Raw genomic sequence first — 15,138 nt, 5'->3', positions numbered from 1 at the left:
CCCCATTGCTATACTGGGGCATTAGGACCCACACAGACAGCATGGGGAGCGCTCCCCTACTTGTACCAGTTACACCACTTCCAGCAGCAATCTGAGCTTTTCCAGGAGTCTGCCATCCAGGTCTTGACCAGACTCACACCTCTTGGGCTTCTTCTTATGAGACACACAGACATGGAGAGCAAGTTGGGGTATGTGAAAAGAAAAATTCCTATTTCAAGAAATATATTTATTTTATTTTCAGAGGGTCTTTTTAAAACAGAACAAGAAAAGTATCCCTCAGCAAGTACAGCATGTAGTTTTTAATGCAGTGAGTCACCTGAATACATGGACAAAAACCTGCATTTCCCAATGTCCCACATACTGTACAGTATCAGTTAGATCAACCAAAGAAATGTGAAAATAAGAGGAAAGTTACTGATATTACATTAAGTAATATCCACAGATAATCCACACCCAAAAAAGGCTCCACAGCCGAAACGTTGCATTTTCGTTTTTCTCTTTTCAGCATGGAATAAACCTATTGTTTCTTTGCAGCCTACGCATGCTGACACAGCTATCCACCTGAACTATATCCACAGATTTCCACACATCAACTGTTATAGTCATTCTTGCAGACTGCCTTCATGTCAATGCAAATATTTACACCACTGTTTTGCAAGCGATCATTAAAATGATATTAAAATGTTTCGAGTGGTGCATACCTCAACAATATAACAGCAAATTGTAATATTAACAATTTAAATATACTGACCTAAATAGACAAAGGGGTGGAGCGATGGCTCTGTGGCTAAGGATCTGCGCCTGTGGCTGGAAGGTTGGCAGTTTGAATCCCATGGCCAGCAGAGGAATCCTACTCCGTTGGGCCCCTGAGCAAGGCCCTTAACCCCAACTGCTCCAGGGCCACCATATAAATGGTTGACCCTGCGCTCTGACCCCAAGCTTCTCTCTCTATGTGTCAGTGTCTCATGGAGAGCTAGTTGGGGCATGCGAAAAAGACAAATTCCTAATACAAGAAATTGTATATGGCTAATCAAGTGATCTCTCTTAAGTGTACTATACAAATATACTACATATACAATGTGAGCACTTGTATCAGCTACAATGCAATTTATAGTATACAACAAAGTCACTCAAAAATGTATTTGTTATTTCACTTAGAATTAAGTGTTATTAAAGATTTCTAATAATCTTTGTTCGCCTTAACCAAGCAACCTGGTTCTTCTTTCTAACTGCACAAGAATATAGCCATAGAGGACCCTTCTTTGTGATCTCAGCCTTAGAATGGTGTTTGTGTGTGCGAAAGTGAGGGAGATGAGTCTGTCCTCTGCATAACAAGAATTGAAGACCCGGTATTCCCCATAATGGATGTCCACTGCTGGTCCCATAGGCATATCTGGACCTGATCTTAATGTTACAGGGCATGGTCAACCATCCAAAGGAAGATCCACCATTTGGATATCTATAGGATATCAGAACCAAGCCCAATAACATCTCAGCCAATCACCAACTTGTGATGTTGCCCCATATAAACCCAGTTTATTTTCGCTGGTTGACCACTGACTCCCCAGTCTCTCTCCCTCTAAATAGGCAATCTTGACTTTTCCAACCAAGTGACTGCAAGTAGTCTGAGTCAGGACTTGAAACTTTTTTCCAAGTAGCCAGGCCAAGACAGTCAGTAAATTATAGAATTCTACCCAAAATACCTCTGAAACAAGAAATCTTGGGTTTGCAAACCCACTGTTATTTCCACCTGATCAACTAAATTATGAAGTTGGATTCTTTCTTTTTATTGACTTCTGGAATATCCAAGCATATTCTGAACAAAGCTAAAGCCAGGAAGAACCCTGCAGCCAGACTCCAAAAAGGTTAACTGTGTACAGAATGTTTTTAAAGACTGAAGTGAACAAAATGCTATGTTAAGGCCAATGGACGTTGCTAGATAAGTTCCTGGGCAATGCTCTTTCTCTCTCTCCTCTGTCTGCATTGGTACCCTCCCAACATAGAGCAGTGCAAACTGCCATGGACCAATCCACCAGCTCAGTTTTACAAGCACAAAGTTTAAACTCATCAAGGATGTTTGGACAATAAATCTTAAACCTTTTTTTTAAAACTTATTTTTTCACATTATAATACTCCAGAGTTGAACTATTTTTGCAAATGCATGTTTGATGTTTAGATCATGATAGTAAATGCATGTGTCTGAGAATATAAATGTGATTTAGGTATATGAGACTGATAAAACCTACAAATTAGACTATAACATCTTATAGTCTATGTGTATTTTAACTCTGAAATTAACTCTAATATTTCTAATCCTTGACTAAACAATTAACATTCCATGTTCATCACAGATATATATATATATTAAATTTGCTGTTTTTGATGCATGTTTTGGTTATATCAATAAATTATGTATTGTGTATTTAGAATCTGTGTGTGGGACTGTAGGTTATGATGTTTGTTCAGTTCCTAAAAGTCATCAAGAACTCTAGAAAATTACTGTTACAATTTCAGATATACAGTAGCACAAATTACAGCAAATTAAAAACCCCATCACTTATATTTTTAACTTATTTACAGTATTTGCTTGTACATAGTACACGTTTTAAAAACCCCAATGTATAATATATATTATAGTATTAAAATAAAAAAATAACATGTTTTCCAAGTACTGTTTATTCACAATTACTAATAATTCTATACAGTATTATCAGTATTATCTCATACACTATTGTTATGTCTCATGTGCTCAGTTGTGGTAGTAATGTAGTAACAACATACTGTATCATTGTATGTAATCATTGTATTTAAAAAAATTGTTTTTCACTAGTATGCATACAGTATGATTAGCGCAGGAAAGCTTTAAAGAGTAAATAAATATTTAATACTGTTCCAATTTGTCTGACAACTACATGCAGCTGCAGTACTTTAAGGATTCTCTGTGCCACATGGCATTTTTAAAGTGTAGTGCAGTCCTGCATCAGATTATTCAAAAACATTAAAAATTGATGCTGCTGTGTACCTACTGATACCTTGCACATTCTAGATGGCTAATTTTGCAGATTAGAATTGGATCAATTTTAATTATTGTTAAGACTTCTTATAGACAACTTAAATTGAATTGAGACACTTACAACACGTACAACAGTGGGCTTGTTTTATTATTAAAATGTCTGACCTCCTCTCCACCCTACTCTGCTCTTCCTTACTTATTTCTACCTCACAGTGTAGTAATAACCTCCTGGTATGTTTGTTTCTAAAGATTTGTTGACCAGTCATACTTTGGCACAGTTATACTACAATCTATTTTTCAATGATGTCACTCATTTTTCCTCCTTCTTTTGGTGATATGGGCTTTTGTATTTTGTATGAAAAAGGCTTTGCATGCATTAAAGCATTAATGATTTAAACATGGACTAGTAAGAAACAAATCGAAAGAAATGGACATTCCATAATGACCATGATCCAAAGCATATATCCAAAATCACAAAAACATACAGTAGTTCACTCACACAAAGTGCATACAAAATAAATATTCTCAACCCATTTTAATATCCAGACCTAATCTAATAAAAAATATGTAGTTTCAACTTGACAAAGCAGTATGTAAGATGATACAAAAGGGTTTGAAGGCACTAGAAGTGCAAAAACCTCAAAGCACACTAGAGGAAATTTTTTAAGTGATATGTCTACCAGAGGATAATTAACAAAATACTAACTAGAAAGATGTGAATAAATATCACCCTTATATTTCCTGAGTTTATGACAACATTGTAAACAATTTGCTCTGTGCATTTAAGATTAAGTTGGATACACTATGCAATCCATATATCCTTCAATAACGTTACTGAATACTGTCCCTGTATTATCAGGGATAATAAATCTGGCAGGCACATTACATGTGATAAAGCCCTTCAACACTCTTATTTCTTTTCATACTCACCTCAGTTTTTCAAGTTTACAGTAGGGATTCGCCAGTGCAGCACAGAGCATTTTCATTCCTGAATCCTCTAAGTTGTTGTTACTCAAATCCAGCTCTTTCAGGTGTGAATAGTTTATACTGAGAGCCAAGGCCAGAGCCTCACAACACCCCTTTGTGAGATTGCATCTTTCCAACCTGTACAGTAAATTATGACATGTCAGAACAGTAATATATTTTTAAGACAACATAATTCAATCATCTATTTTCTAACTACTTTATCCAATACAAGCTCACAGGGTAGCCAGAGACTATCCTAGCAAGCAACGTGCACAAGTGGGATACATTACTGAATGAGATGGCAGTCTATCATAGGGCACATACAGACACAAGTACACATGCACTCACATCAAGGTCTATTTTTCCAGAATCTAATTAACAAAGCAGACAACAAAATACATAAAACAATAAAAATAACAGACCATGTGGCATGTGTTTGTTATAAATTTATTGATATTAATGATCTTTGCAAATGATCATCAGAAATAAAGTTTAAATGAGCATGTTAAATCGTTCCTACAATAACAACAACAACAAGTGCTCATGGGAAATGTAGTTAAAACAAGCACATCAAAAGTTCTTCAAAATAACTGCAGCAAGTGACTGAGTTAAAAAAATAGAATATATGGAGTGGAAGGAAATTAAAATGGTTAAGTAAAGAAAGTAAAGGAAGAGAAAGAGATGTATTAAGGAAATGAAAAAGAGGCATATTAAGGAAGAGAAAAATGTATTATAAATAAAGATGTCCTCAGATGTTGGGGGGTGGTGGAGGGAGAAAAATAGACGCAGAAAATGTTTATGAAGAAGGTTGATTACTGTTGTGTAACGTTTTTCAGTATCCACTACCAGCTATATAAATATATTTTATTCATAAATAACTGTTGTTTATTTTATTGTTATTATACTTCAGTTATTTTTATTTTCATCTTACACAATTCCCCTTTAGTTATATGACTCCATATGAATATGAATATTCTATATTAAGTGGATTTAAAGAACTTATACAACAGATTAAATTAAGCAGTTCAGGTTGGTAGCTGCATCAGCATGCAGCACCTATTACATGTTCTCTTGCAGATTACATTAAGATACTGTTGGACTAACATCCAATCCACTACAAGTGCCACATATCAATCTTCTTTGGGTAGTGAAAAGGTAAATTCAGCATGACAAATAATACCACCAGACTATTGCAGGGCACACACAGACACAAATACACAACTCCACACAGATAGCACCCCACATTCAGAACTGAACGCATAGATCTGCAAGGCAGGAATGCTAATGGCGGTACCACCATGCTGCAGTTACTATTAAAGTATCAGAAACAATATGACAACATGACAAATTTAAAATACAACATGTATTTTTTTAATTACTTTCAAATGAACACAGAGACAATGTTGTGGAAAGGCACAGATCACAGAATGGTTAGTAAAGTTGCAAATCCCTTGAATATCCCTTGCAAAATGGTCAATTAAGAAGTGGAAGCTGTAAAGGGTCACCAAGACCTTGCTTAGATCAAGTCATTCCTATTAATGTGATGGCTGAACAAAAAGGACACTGATCAGAGAGGTTATCAAGATGCCAATGGCAACTTTGAAAGATCTGGTCAAATCTTTGACTGGTCAAAGCATGCCATGGAAATATCCTAAGCACTCCACAAATCTGGCCTCTATGGCAGGAATGCAAGTAGGAAGCCATTACTGAAAAAAAGCAACAAAGCAATTAAGTGATACTGCATACATTACTCTTGGTAAGAGCATTACTCTTGGTACAAACCCAATGCAGCACATCACCCAAAGAATGCCATGCCTACTATGAAGCATGATGGTGGAAGTATCATTTTGAGGGGATGTTTCTCACTGGCAGGGACTGGGGCATTTATCAGGATAGAAGGGAAAGATAATGGAGCAAAATAAAGAAAAGACCTTGAGAAATACCTGTGCCCTCAGCAAGAAAGCTGAATCTGGGACAAAATTTCATCTTTTACATGCCAATGACCTGAAGCAAACTTACAAAGTTACACTAGAGTGACTAAAGAATAAAAAGGAAAATGTTCTTGTGTCAGAGTAACAGCCAAAATCTAACTGAAAGGTTGTGACATGACTTGAATGAATGGCTGACCATCAAAGTTCCCCAAGAAACAATTTTGTATTGAAAATGGTCACAAATGGTCACATTTAGGTGTGCAAGGTAAAGACCTATCCCAACAAAATCACAGCTATACATGTTTCCATGAAGTTACTCAAGGGCTGGAAACTCATTCAATTAAGCTATTTCAGTTTCACATTTTACTGCATATATTTTCTAAATCAAAATATTTTTTCCTTTAAAAGCGTAGAGTATGTTATGTAGCTAATAGGAAAAGAAATCTTCAAAAATACAAGAATCTCTGAGGCACTGACACAACAAAAGGTAAAACATTCAAGGGGGTGTAGACTTTCTATAAGCATGTACTATAGATGTTATTATATGTAGATAATTGTAACATACTGTTAAAAAAGTTATATTTATGATTGAGTTATAACATCTTCAACATTTGCAGTTCTTTTTTTTACTTGTATATTATCATTTTTTTATAAACATACAAAAATATTCAAAAATAATAATCCATCATAATACTTAAACTATTACAAATATAAATGAGTATAAGGTCTGCTACTTTTAATTCTTTTCCATTTTGACAGAGGGTGTAGTGCTAGGGAGAAAAGACAGTTTAGACAAAAGATGTACATATTTTGTTGAATGGTTTGTACTGGTTATTTGTATTTTATTTTCAATAAATGTTTGTTTTCTCCAGGTTTATTATTATTACTATTTCACCAGCATATTACCACAGAATAAAATGGACTGACATGCTGTTTCTCATGTGCATTGAATTATGCGTACCACTTGAGTGTATTTGCATTTTATTTAAAAGATCTACTGTATATTTTCCTGACTTCCCCAATTACCATTACAATTATGAGACATTTTGAATTGTAAAATTCAAAATGTCAATTCTTGATTAACAAAGAAACACCTTTGAAGGTAACAGGATTTAATTCCACTCAAACTTCATTTCTTCTACTATAATCCTGACACACTCACCTCAGTTTCTCCAGTTTGCAATTTTGATCCTTCAGTCCAGCAGAGAGAAGGTTCCCACCTGAGTCTTCCAGGTTATTATAACTCAGGTCTATCTCTATCAAGTCTGAAGTATTTGATCTGAGAGCTGAGGACAGAATTTCACATATATCCTTGTTCAGATTACAGCGTTCAAGCCTGTATAATGAAAAAGTTGTATTAGAAAACAATATTTCAAATATCTACATAAAATATTTTTGAAGAATAATGTGGAGTAGTTTCTTGTAGTGATGGAGACTTCCTCATGATTTTTCGGATTTTGGGGTTTTTATTTAATATTCAGCAAATGTACTATTCCTGAATAGTTACTGAACTATTACTTTATTCTCATTTATTATTTAGACCAGGTTTCGGCCTTCTTTCCCACTGTACAATTATCAATATTCAGTATGTACTGCTCAATTAACCATCATTACTAGTTGATTCCATTATTTTAAACATGGATATTAGTTAAAATAATGGAACACACAAAACCAAACAGAACAAAGAATCATGACATGTTTTCAGTATGAATTGTCACACAGTGTCAGAATGAAAATCCCAAGCACTAACTCTCTTCTATCACTGTTGACAAATATCCCCTTCTGTGGGATATTCTCGTGCAGCTGTAGTTATTTTAAGTGTTCTGCTACCTCTGCTCCTTTTCTACAGAAGAAGTTGATTCCATCCCTCAGATGTCAGTCTTACTTCTAAATAACATCTAACTTTTAATAACATCTCTTGGCTGTCAGCATTACCCCTGAATGATTTCTGACCAAGAGGGTCATTTTCATGCAGATGACAAGTAACAGTCATTGCAGTGTATAAGATGTATAGATTAGTTTTTGCTGCAATTTAGCATGTTGTAGGTAATGCAGTCCAAAATTACAGATGGATCAGCCAGGTACAACAGGCCCATTTCCAGAATAAAGTTCTTAACAGAAATGAATTCCTGGTTTCAGGACATTTATTAGATAAATTAGTTTGCAATGATCAGAACATATATAGATATATATATGTTATTACATAGATAAGAAAGATTTATTTAATACTTAGTAATAAATAATGGTTGGTACTGAGCTTTCAGGATGGGAAAATTTATTCAATAGTTTGTAGCAAGCACCTTGATACTAACTGTTCTCTTATATCACTGACATACAGTACTCACTTAAGTTTTTCTAATTTACAGTTTGGATCCTTCAGTCCAGTAGAGAAGAGTGTCACTCCAGAATCCCGTAGGTCATTATTACTCATGTCTAGCTCTTTCAGGTAAGAGCTGAAAGTTGAAGTCAGTATTTCACAGCATTCCTGGGAGAGATTGCAGGCATCCAGTCTGCAAAATAAATTAGTTAAAAAGTCATTTTTCTATAAGGAAGGCAGTCTTTTAGTGTACCACATAAGAAAAAAATAAGATTCTGCAGTCCATCAGTAGACCATGCTATTTTTAGGATGAGGAGTTTATAAACACAATGCAAATTCTTAACTGAAGTTTGAGATAGTTAATGACAGACAAACCAGCTGTTCCTAATCACGATCATTACCAACATTTTGTATAAATAGAACACTTGCACACACCTCATCTTGCATTTTTCACATTCATCCTGCCTCCACCTCATTTCCACCTTTACAGCTGCCCCTGGATTAACTCCCTCTGAAGGTCAGGCAGGTGTTGAGCCTCCTCTTCCTATGGCCAGGAGGCTACCTCTTAACTAAATGAGTTATTATTATAATGAAATATTCAAGAAACATTTGCAAAGCATCTGATTCTTCGATTGTGTTATTCCTCACAAATTGTAAAAAGTTTCCCAACGTTAATAATTGACCATTTAACAACATATCATATAAAATGAAAATGACCTAAAAGTGTTTAAGAATCAACTATTTTTGTTCTTGAGTTGTGCATGGTCAATGAAAATATAACAGTTTTTCTCCACTTCCAATCCCTAAAAAGTAAATCAATCAGGCCTCCCTTCTCTGTATGTCTGCCACTACAGGTGAACTAAAATTACTGTAGATCTCTCTGTACTCATATATCATATGCTTTAATTTCTGGAAGCTGTATGAATTTTCCTGTACTTGTGAAAAGCATCTGCACTGAAGTTTGTCCCAGACACATTCAGAAAGGCCATGGAATCAATATTTAATGTACTGCTCCAAAATGGTGGATGGGGATGGAATCACACCATCAAAAGATTACATGTGTTCAATGTCATTGAAGCGGGTAAATTTCCTACACTTTTTGGAAAACTAAAGATAGAAATCTTCTCATACTTATATTTATTACATATTATTAGGTTGCAGAAAAGGTCACTACCTATACTGCCACCATATAATAATAATAATAATAATAATAATAATAATAATAATAATAATAATAATAATAGTAGTTACACATTTTCACTCAATAATTCCCCTAAAGACAACAACAATGGCACATTTTAATCTGCTTAGTATTGGATATTTATATGGAATTTTACAACTAAAGGGAAATTTTAGTAGCTGAGCATAAAAGGAAGGGGAGCATAATGCATCTGAAGGTCATAAACGATATTAATTTAGGAACATAAACATATTATGTAAACTGTATATTGCTGGTATTGGTAGTTTAAAGAAAAAAATACACACCAGTATTTAATTTCTCCCTAAACATTTTAAGCATCAAAGTCTTACATGTGGTTATTTCGGAAACGTTTTTACGTGCTCCTTCTGACCATATTACTGTACATTTATATACTTTGTGAAAAGTGATCATTTTAACCTTTTCTGCGAATACGCTCGTTATCGGAATAAACAAAAGGATACTTTTAGAATTTGATTAATAGGGAATATAATATGGAATCGCAAATCTAAAGAAATTAATAATGATATAATTATATTCAGGTACTGTAGCACAACCAGTAGTATGACTTTCTATTGATATGTGTACAGCTGTTTGTTACATCACTGTGTCTGTGGTGTGAAAGCTTAAGTGTCTGACTTATAAGTGTGAGGGCAGGTGCTCAAATCCAGCTATTGCTATTATTGCTAGTTTTCTTTTAACAAATAAAAATTTCTTGAAAAACTAAAATAGCAAATATTATGGACACTATATTGACATTTTTTATATTTCTAAATATCACAACATGTTCGTACTGTATGTACACAGCGGTACCGCAAGATGTAGGGCGCAAACCCGCGTGAGCCCCAAAGCTCTACATCATTAATACAGTAATATCTTCTGTGTCGCATTAACAAGTTTAAAAGGAGGAGACACTTTACACTTTAACTCTTCAGTTCACAGAGAAATTTCACCAGAGCCTCACAACATTGTCCAATAATACTCTTCTTGTGTCTAATTTTTAGTTTAGCAGGATTCAAGCAGGATTTCAGATGAAGGATAGTGACGTCAAGCAAGCCCAAATCAAAGTTGAACCCGTTCAGAGCCTACATTACATTTTAAGGTTGCATTTTGAGCTGAAGACCCTCACACCTGAAGAAGTCTTCACAGCCGAAACGTTGCATTTTCTCTTTTCTCTTTTCAGCATGAAATAAACCTACAGTATTACTTGTTCCTTTGCAGACTACGCAGGCTGAAGTAGTCTTGTACAGTGATAGACGTGGGTAATGTCATCCCCATTAAACAATGTGCTTATCGCGCAAATCCTGCTAAACTAAAAGTGTGTATTGTCTGTTTAAGGTTCTGTAGCATTCCAGTTTATGTTGTGTTACAAACATTAAAATCATACTTGCTTTATACTGTCTAACTGAGCAATCTTGCTTTATATACAGTTTAGTTTAAAAAAGATTTCCAAACACACAAAGCATTTGTGAAGTACTATAGTATTTCTAAAGGTTACTGGTACAACATCAATCATTAAAGCTTAACAATAAAGTTTAGATTGCTGACTATGGACTAACTACATTAACTAACTGCAATGCAACAGTAGACATTTTACAAGTAAGAATATCTGGTTGAATTCTTGCATTTGTAGCCAATTTAATGCGAGAGATTTTAAGTTTTAACAGAAGAAAACTACGAATATGAAAACAGCCATAGCAACAAAAAATACTGTGCAAATATCAAAAGGCTACTTCAGTAATGAAATAATGATCACAGTAGAAACCAGACACTGTTTACACCATATTGTTAAGAAAGACTCAAGACAGAAATGTTCATGTACAGCTGGAAAAAACAACTTCTAAAACAACAGTGAAGGCTGCAACATTACGCCCATGCTTTTCCACACTTGTAAGGATAACCTTAAAACTTAGGCTGTTGAGTCCAATCAATTAAAGCTGGAGTTCTGCAGGTTGTACAGGCTTAAAAGGTAGATCGGTAGTTTATCTGCAATATAGTCCAGTACTTTAGGTGTTTCTTGGTTTAATTTTCCTGCTTATTAATGCTTACTTTCCTACATTTCCAATGCAGTTCACTATCATTATACACAAAAGCCAAACCATAAACTTTGAAGCTAGCAGACTTCAAGAAAACACCTGTTGGTGTTAAATGGTGAGGTTTTATTATAATCTAAGGTATTGAAGCATTTCTGTTTTAATTGAACTTCTAGAGTTATTTCTCCAATGTTTAGGAGGATATCGCCATAATAAGGGCATGCTTGTCATATGCTAAAAGAATAGCTTATAACAGGAAAGGCAAAGTCTGTTTTTTTTAAAAAGCTCCTTTAAAGCCTGTGCCCCAGAAGGTCCATTTATGTTGAGCTGTGAAAGTGCTTTACAGTAAAAACCTTGTGTAAATGGTTAAAAGCAATGATCCAGGGACCAAAGGTGATTCAGGAGCCTAGAACCAATATTTGTGTGCTCGGTGCAGTCGGATGTTGAAATTTGTTCCCCGTTTTTGAAAAAGTCCCACTGTATGCTGTTCCTTTTATTTACAATAAGAATCTAGGAACCTCTAGGAGACATCAACTGCAAAGTGACATGACTGAGAGCCTCTTGAGTCCTGCAGATACAGGGTACCTCATAATTTTAATGAAATCAAATGTGTACTGTACGTGTAAAACTGAAGCTGACCTAACAACCATCCCCTTTTCTGCAGAGCGTGTTTAATTGTACTGTTTCAGCACATCAGTTTTTTTTTAAATTTTTTAAATAAAGCCTTTAGACAATTAGGAGGTACTGGTATTCACAAGGTAGAAGGTGGTGTTTTCAGAGGCCTAAAGGGAAACTGTTATACCTAATGATTAAATACTTGATGAGACATTTTTTTACTGCATTGTTTATGTATGATCTGTGTATCTCAGCTGAAAAGCTGAGATAAAATAAGATGTATGCATCTAAATAACTGGACCTCAAATAGCAGACCTTATGAGCAATACTGTGTGTATTTATTTAAAATATTTATAGCTCCTCTGGAAAGTTGTTGGGGGAAAAAAACCTCACTCGCACCAAACAAATTTATATTTCTAAATATCACAACATGTTCGAATTTAAGTCATTTTAATAACAATGAATAGTCACCTAGGCGTAACAATATAAACATTTATATTGATTTAAATCGCGTTTAAATCGCCTTTATTTAAAACCCATAAACAAAGCTGATACTGTTTAGACTTTTAATTATTTAAAACTGTATTACAGCAGCACAATGCACAATGCAACGTAAATCGCTTTCTTTGTCTTCTGTGTAATAATGTTCACCTCTCTGTCCAGCAAATTAACAATAGTAATAATAATGAACTTTATTGTATATGGCGCCTTTAAAGGTGGCTCCTCAAAGCGCTTTACAGGTTAAAAACAATAACAACAATACTGTTAGGCTGGGCAAACGATTTTTTTTTTTAAGAAATACAAAATGAGATATAATGATGTGTTCCGGCTTAGACATTAAGGAAGAGCATAACACGTGGGAGGCGTAGAGGTCGGCTCTGGCTTTCCCATCTACTGTATACACTGCAAGTACAACCCCCCTCTCTGCAGGAGTGCTGGCTGTGACGAATTAAACTGGTTTCACAGCGAAAGACACCTCCCCCCCCTCAAAAACCCAGTAAGTACAGTGCTAGTTAAGAAAGGCTAGAAATCGCTTTAACATGCTAATACGTTGGTGTAACAGTCCGGGCGTGGCAAGCTTCTAATTTCAACCCAACCACGGCGAAAGGAACCCTTCTTTCATTTGAAGACAATGAACATATTTTAGCCCTGAATGAATTAATAGCAAACATGGTTTACATAAAAGACATTTTTCCAAGAAAGTTTAGCCTTTGTCACTAATGAAACCACTAAATAAAGACATAAATATAAAAATCTTAAGATTTTTAAAATACATGACTTTGCTAAAATTTATTTGAAAATAAAAACGATTACAAACGCCAGGGGAGAGAGAGAACAGTGGAGGGATGTTGGTTTTGCATAAGGGGCGGGACTATGGAAATGAGGTCTGTTTGGGAATGTGGAGTTACATGTTCTGGCTGTTTGTGAATTATCGTTGTTGAGTATGGAGTGTTGAGGTATTGATTTTGTGTAATGCTTTATGTTGAAAATCGAGGTGGATTTTGTCTATGATAAAGAGGATAAACTGGGATGGGAGGAGGGTTTGGTTTTGCATAAGGGGCGGGATTATGATAATTGGAGGAATTTGCGAGAGTATAATGGTTTGATATATTTGATTTTGTATTGTGGTTGTTATCTATGTTTTTGGTTGGTATTATGTTTATATGGTTGTTTTTGTTGGTTGGTTGTTATTATGGTTATTAATAATACGATCTATAGTTGAAATCTGAGCCTAAATAAAAAGAAAAAGCAAGTGATTAGGTTTATGAGCAATCTAATTACTTATTTGTTTAAAACGCTATATAAAATAAAGTTTATTATTAATTTGCTGGACAGAGCGGTGAACATTATTATGCATAACGCTCCTGATCAGTTTAGAAATCTGTGTACGCTGTAAGGTTTTTACTTCTTAAACTTTTAAAATACACGTTTCGAATAGAAAGAAATCCTCTTCCTGGTACAGTCGCATGAAGAGAGAGGCTAAACAGCCCTACACAGCCCTGTCGCAGTACAAGAATATAATCATATCGTTATTAAATTCTTTAGATACGCGATTACATATTATATTAGCAGAAAAGCTTAAAACTACCACTTTTTCACACGCTATTTCACATGTTAGTTAAATACTTTGATGCTTAAAATGTTTAGGGAGAAATGGAATACCGGTGTGAATTTTTCCTTTAAAGTACCGATTCCTGGAATCTAACTGGCTGACACCCTTCTGAAGTGGTTCCATAAGATCAGGTTTACGGAAAAGAAAGCGTTGATAAAAAAGCCTGGATTCCCATGTATCTCAGAGAGCGAGTGATCAGAAAAAGGAACAGCTGTTACACCCAGGTTTTACGCTCTCTCTCTGTTGAATGAATGAAAGCATTTTATTAAAAACGCGTTTGCGTTTGTCTGGGTATTTACCTTGTAATCTGTGGTTTACATCTACTGTATTGTTTTGAGATGCCACTTTTAAAGGTGATATGTAAAATAAAGTTTTTTATTATTGTTATAGAGAAACATGATCAGATTTTCCCTGGTTCAGAAAAAAGACGATTAAAATCTGTAATCTTTGCACTTGTACAGTATGTCATCGGAAAATACAATCAGTTTCTGCTTTGTGTAAGGATGGTGTCAAAAAGTAATCTAAGTGGTGAGAAAGCTGTGCTCCTCAAAGCGCTTTACAGGATAAAAACAATAACAACAATAGTGGCTGGGCAAACATTTTTTTTTAATAGAAATACAAAATGAGATACTGTATAATGATGTGCATGAACAAAGTTATACTGCTATTTTCCTTAGATACGCGATTAAAAAAAATAAATTTTTTGAATCCCCAGCCGAACACATTCCATAAGAATCAGCGCTTTTATATATCGCCTTTAAACACATATATTTAAACACGCGTTTACGATTTAAATCAAAACGCGATTCAAATCAATATAAATGTTTATTTTGTAACGCATAGGTGACTATTCATTGTTATTAAAAGACTTAAATCCGATCATGTTGTGATATTTAGAAATATAAATTTGTTTGGTGCAAGTGAGGTTTTATTTAATCTCTGACCAAGGGAA

The 15,138-nt window shown here is 34.7% G+C and overlaps 1 protein-coding gene across 7 annotated transcripts in view; it reads right to left on the bottom strand.

Moving 5' to 3' along the window:
- Positions 1–15,138, bottom strand: part of LOC148815471 (NLR family CARD domain-containing protein 3-like) — an 85,917-nt gene that overhangs the window by 32,376 nt on the left and 38,403 nt on the right. For 2 of the 7 annotated variants that reach the window (XM_088905124.1, XM_088905126.1), the window contains exon 2: positions 3,944–4,117. The exons of 1 other annotated variant lie outside the window; for it this stretch is intronic. In XM_088905124.1, the coding sequence (XP_088761250.1) occupies positions 3,944–4,117 (174 nt within the window). Of the gene's footprint in view, positions 1–3,943; positions 4,118–7,072; positions 7,247–8,255; positions 8,421–15,138 lie in introns of all 7 variants that reach the window. 4 more of the 7 variants (XM_088905129.1, XM_088905123.1, XM_088905130.1 and 1 more) reach the window with 4 other exon arrangements.

Source organism: Atractosteus spatula, chromosome 25 (assembly GCF_055471065.1).
Source record: "Atractosteus spatula isolate fAtrSpa1 chromosome 25, fAtrSpa1.hap1, whole genome shotgun sequence".
In the NCBI taxonomy this organism is placed as follows: domain Eukaryota; kingdom Metazoa; phylum Chordata; class Actinopteri; order Semionotiformes; family Lepisosteidae; genus Atractosteus; species Atractosteus spatula.
Note: the sequence above shows the minus strand (reverse complement) of the source record. Positions and strands in the feature narration are given on the sequence as shown.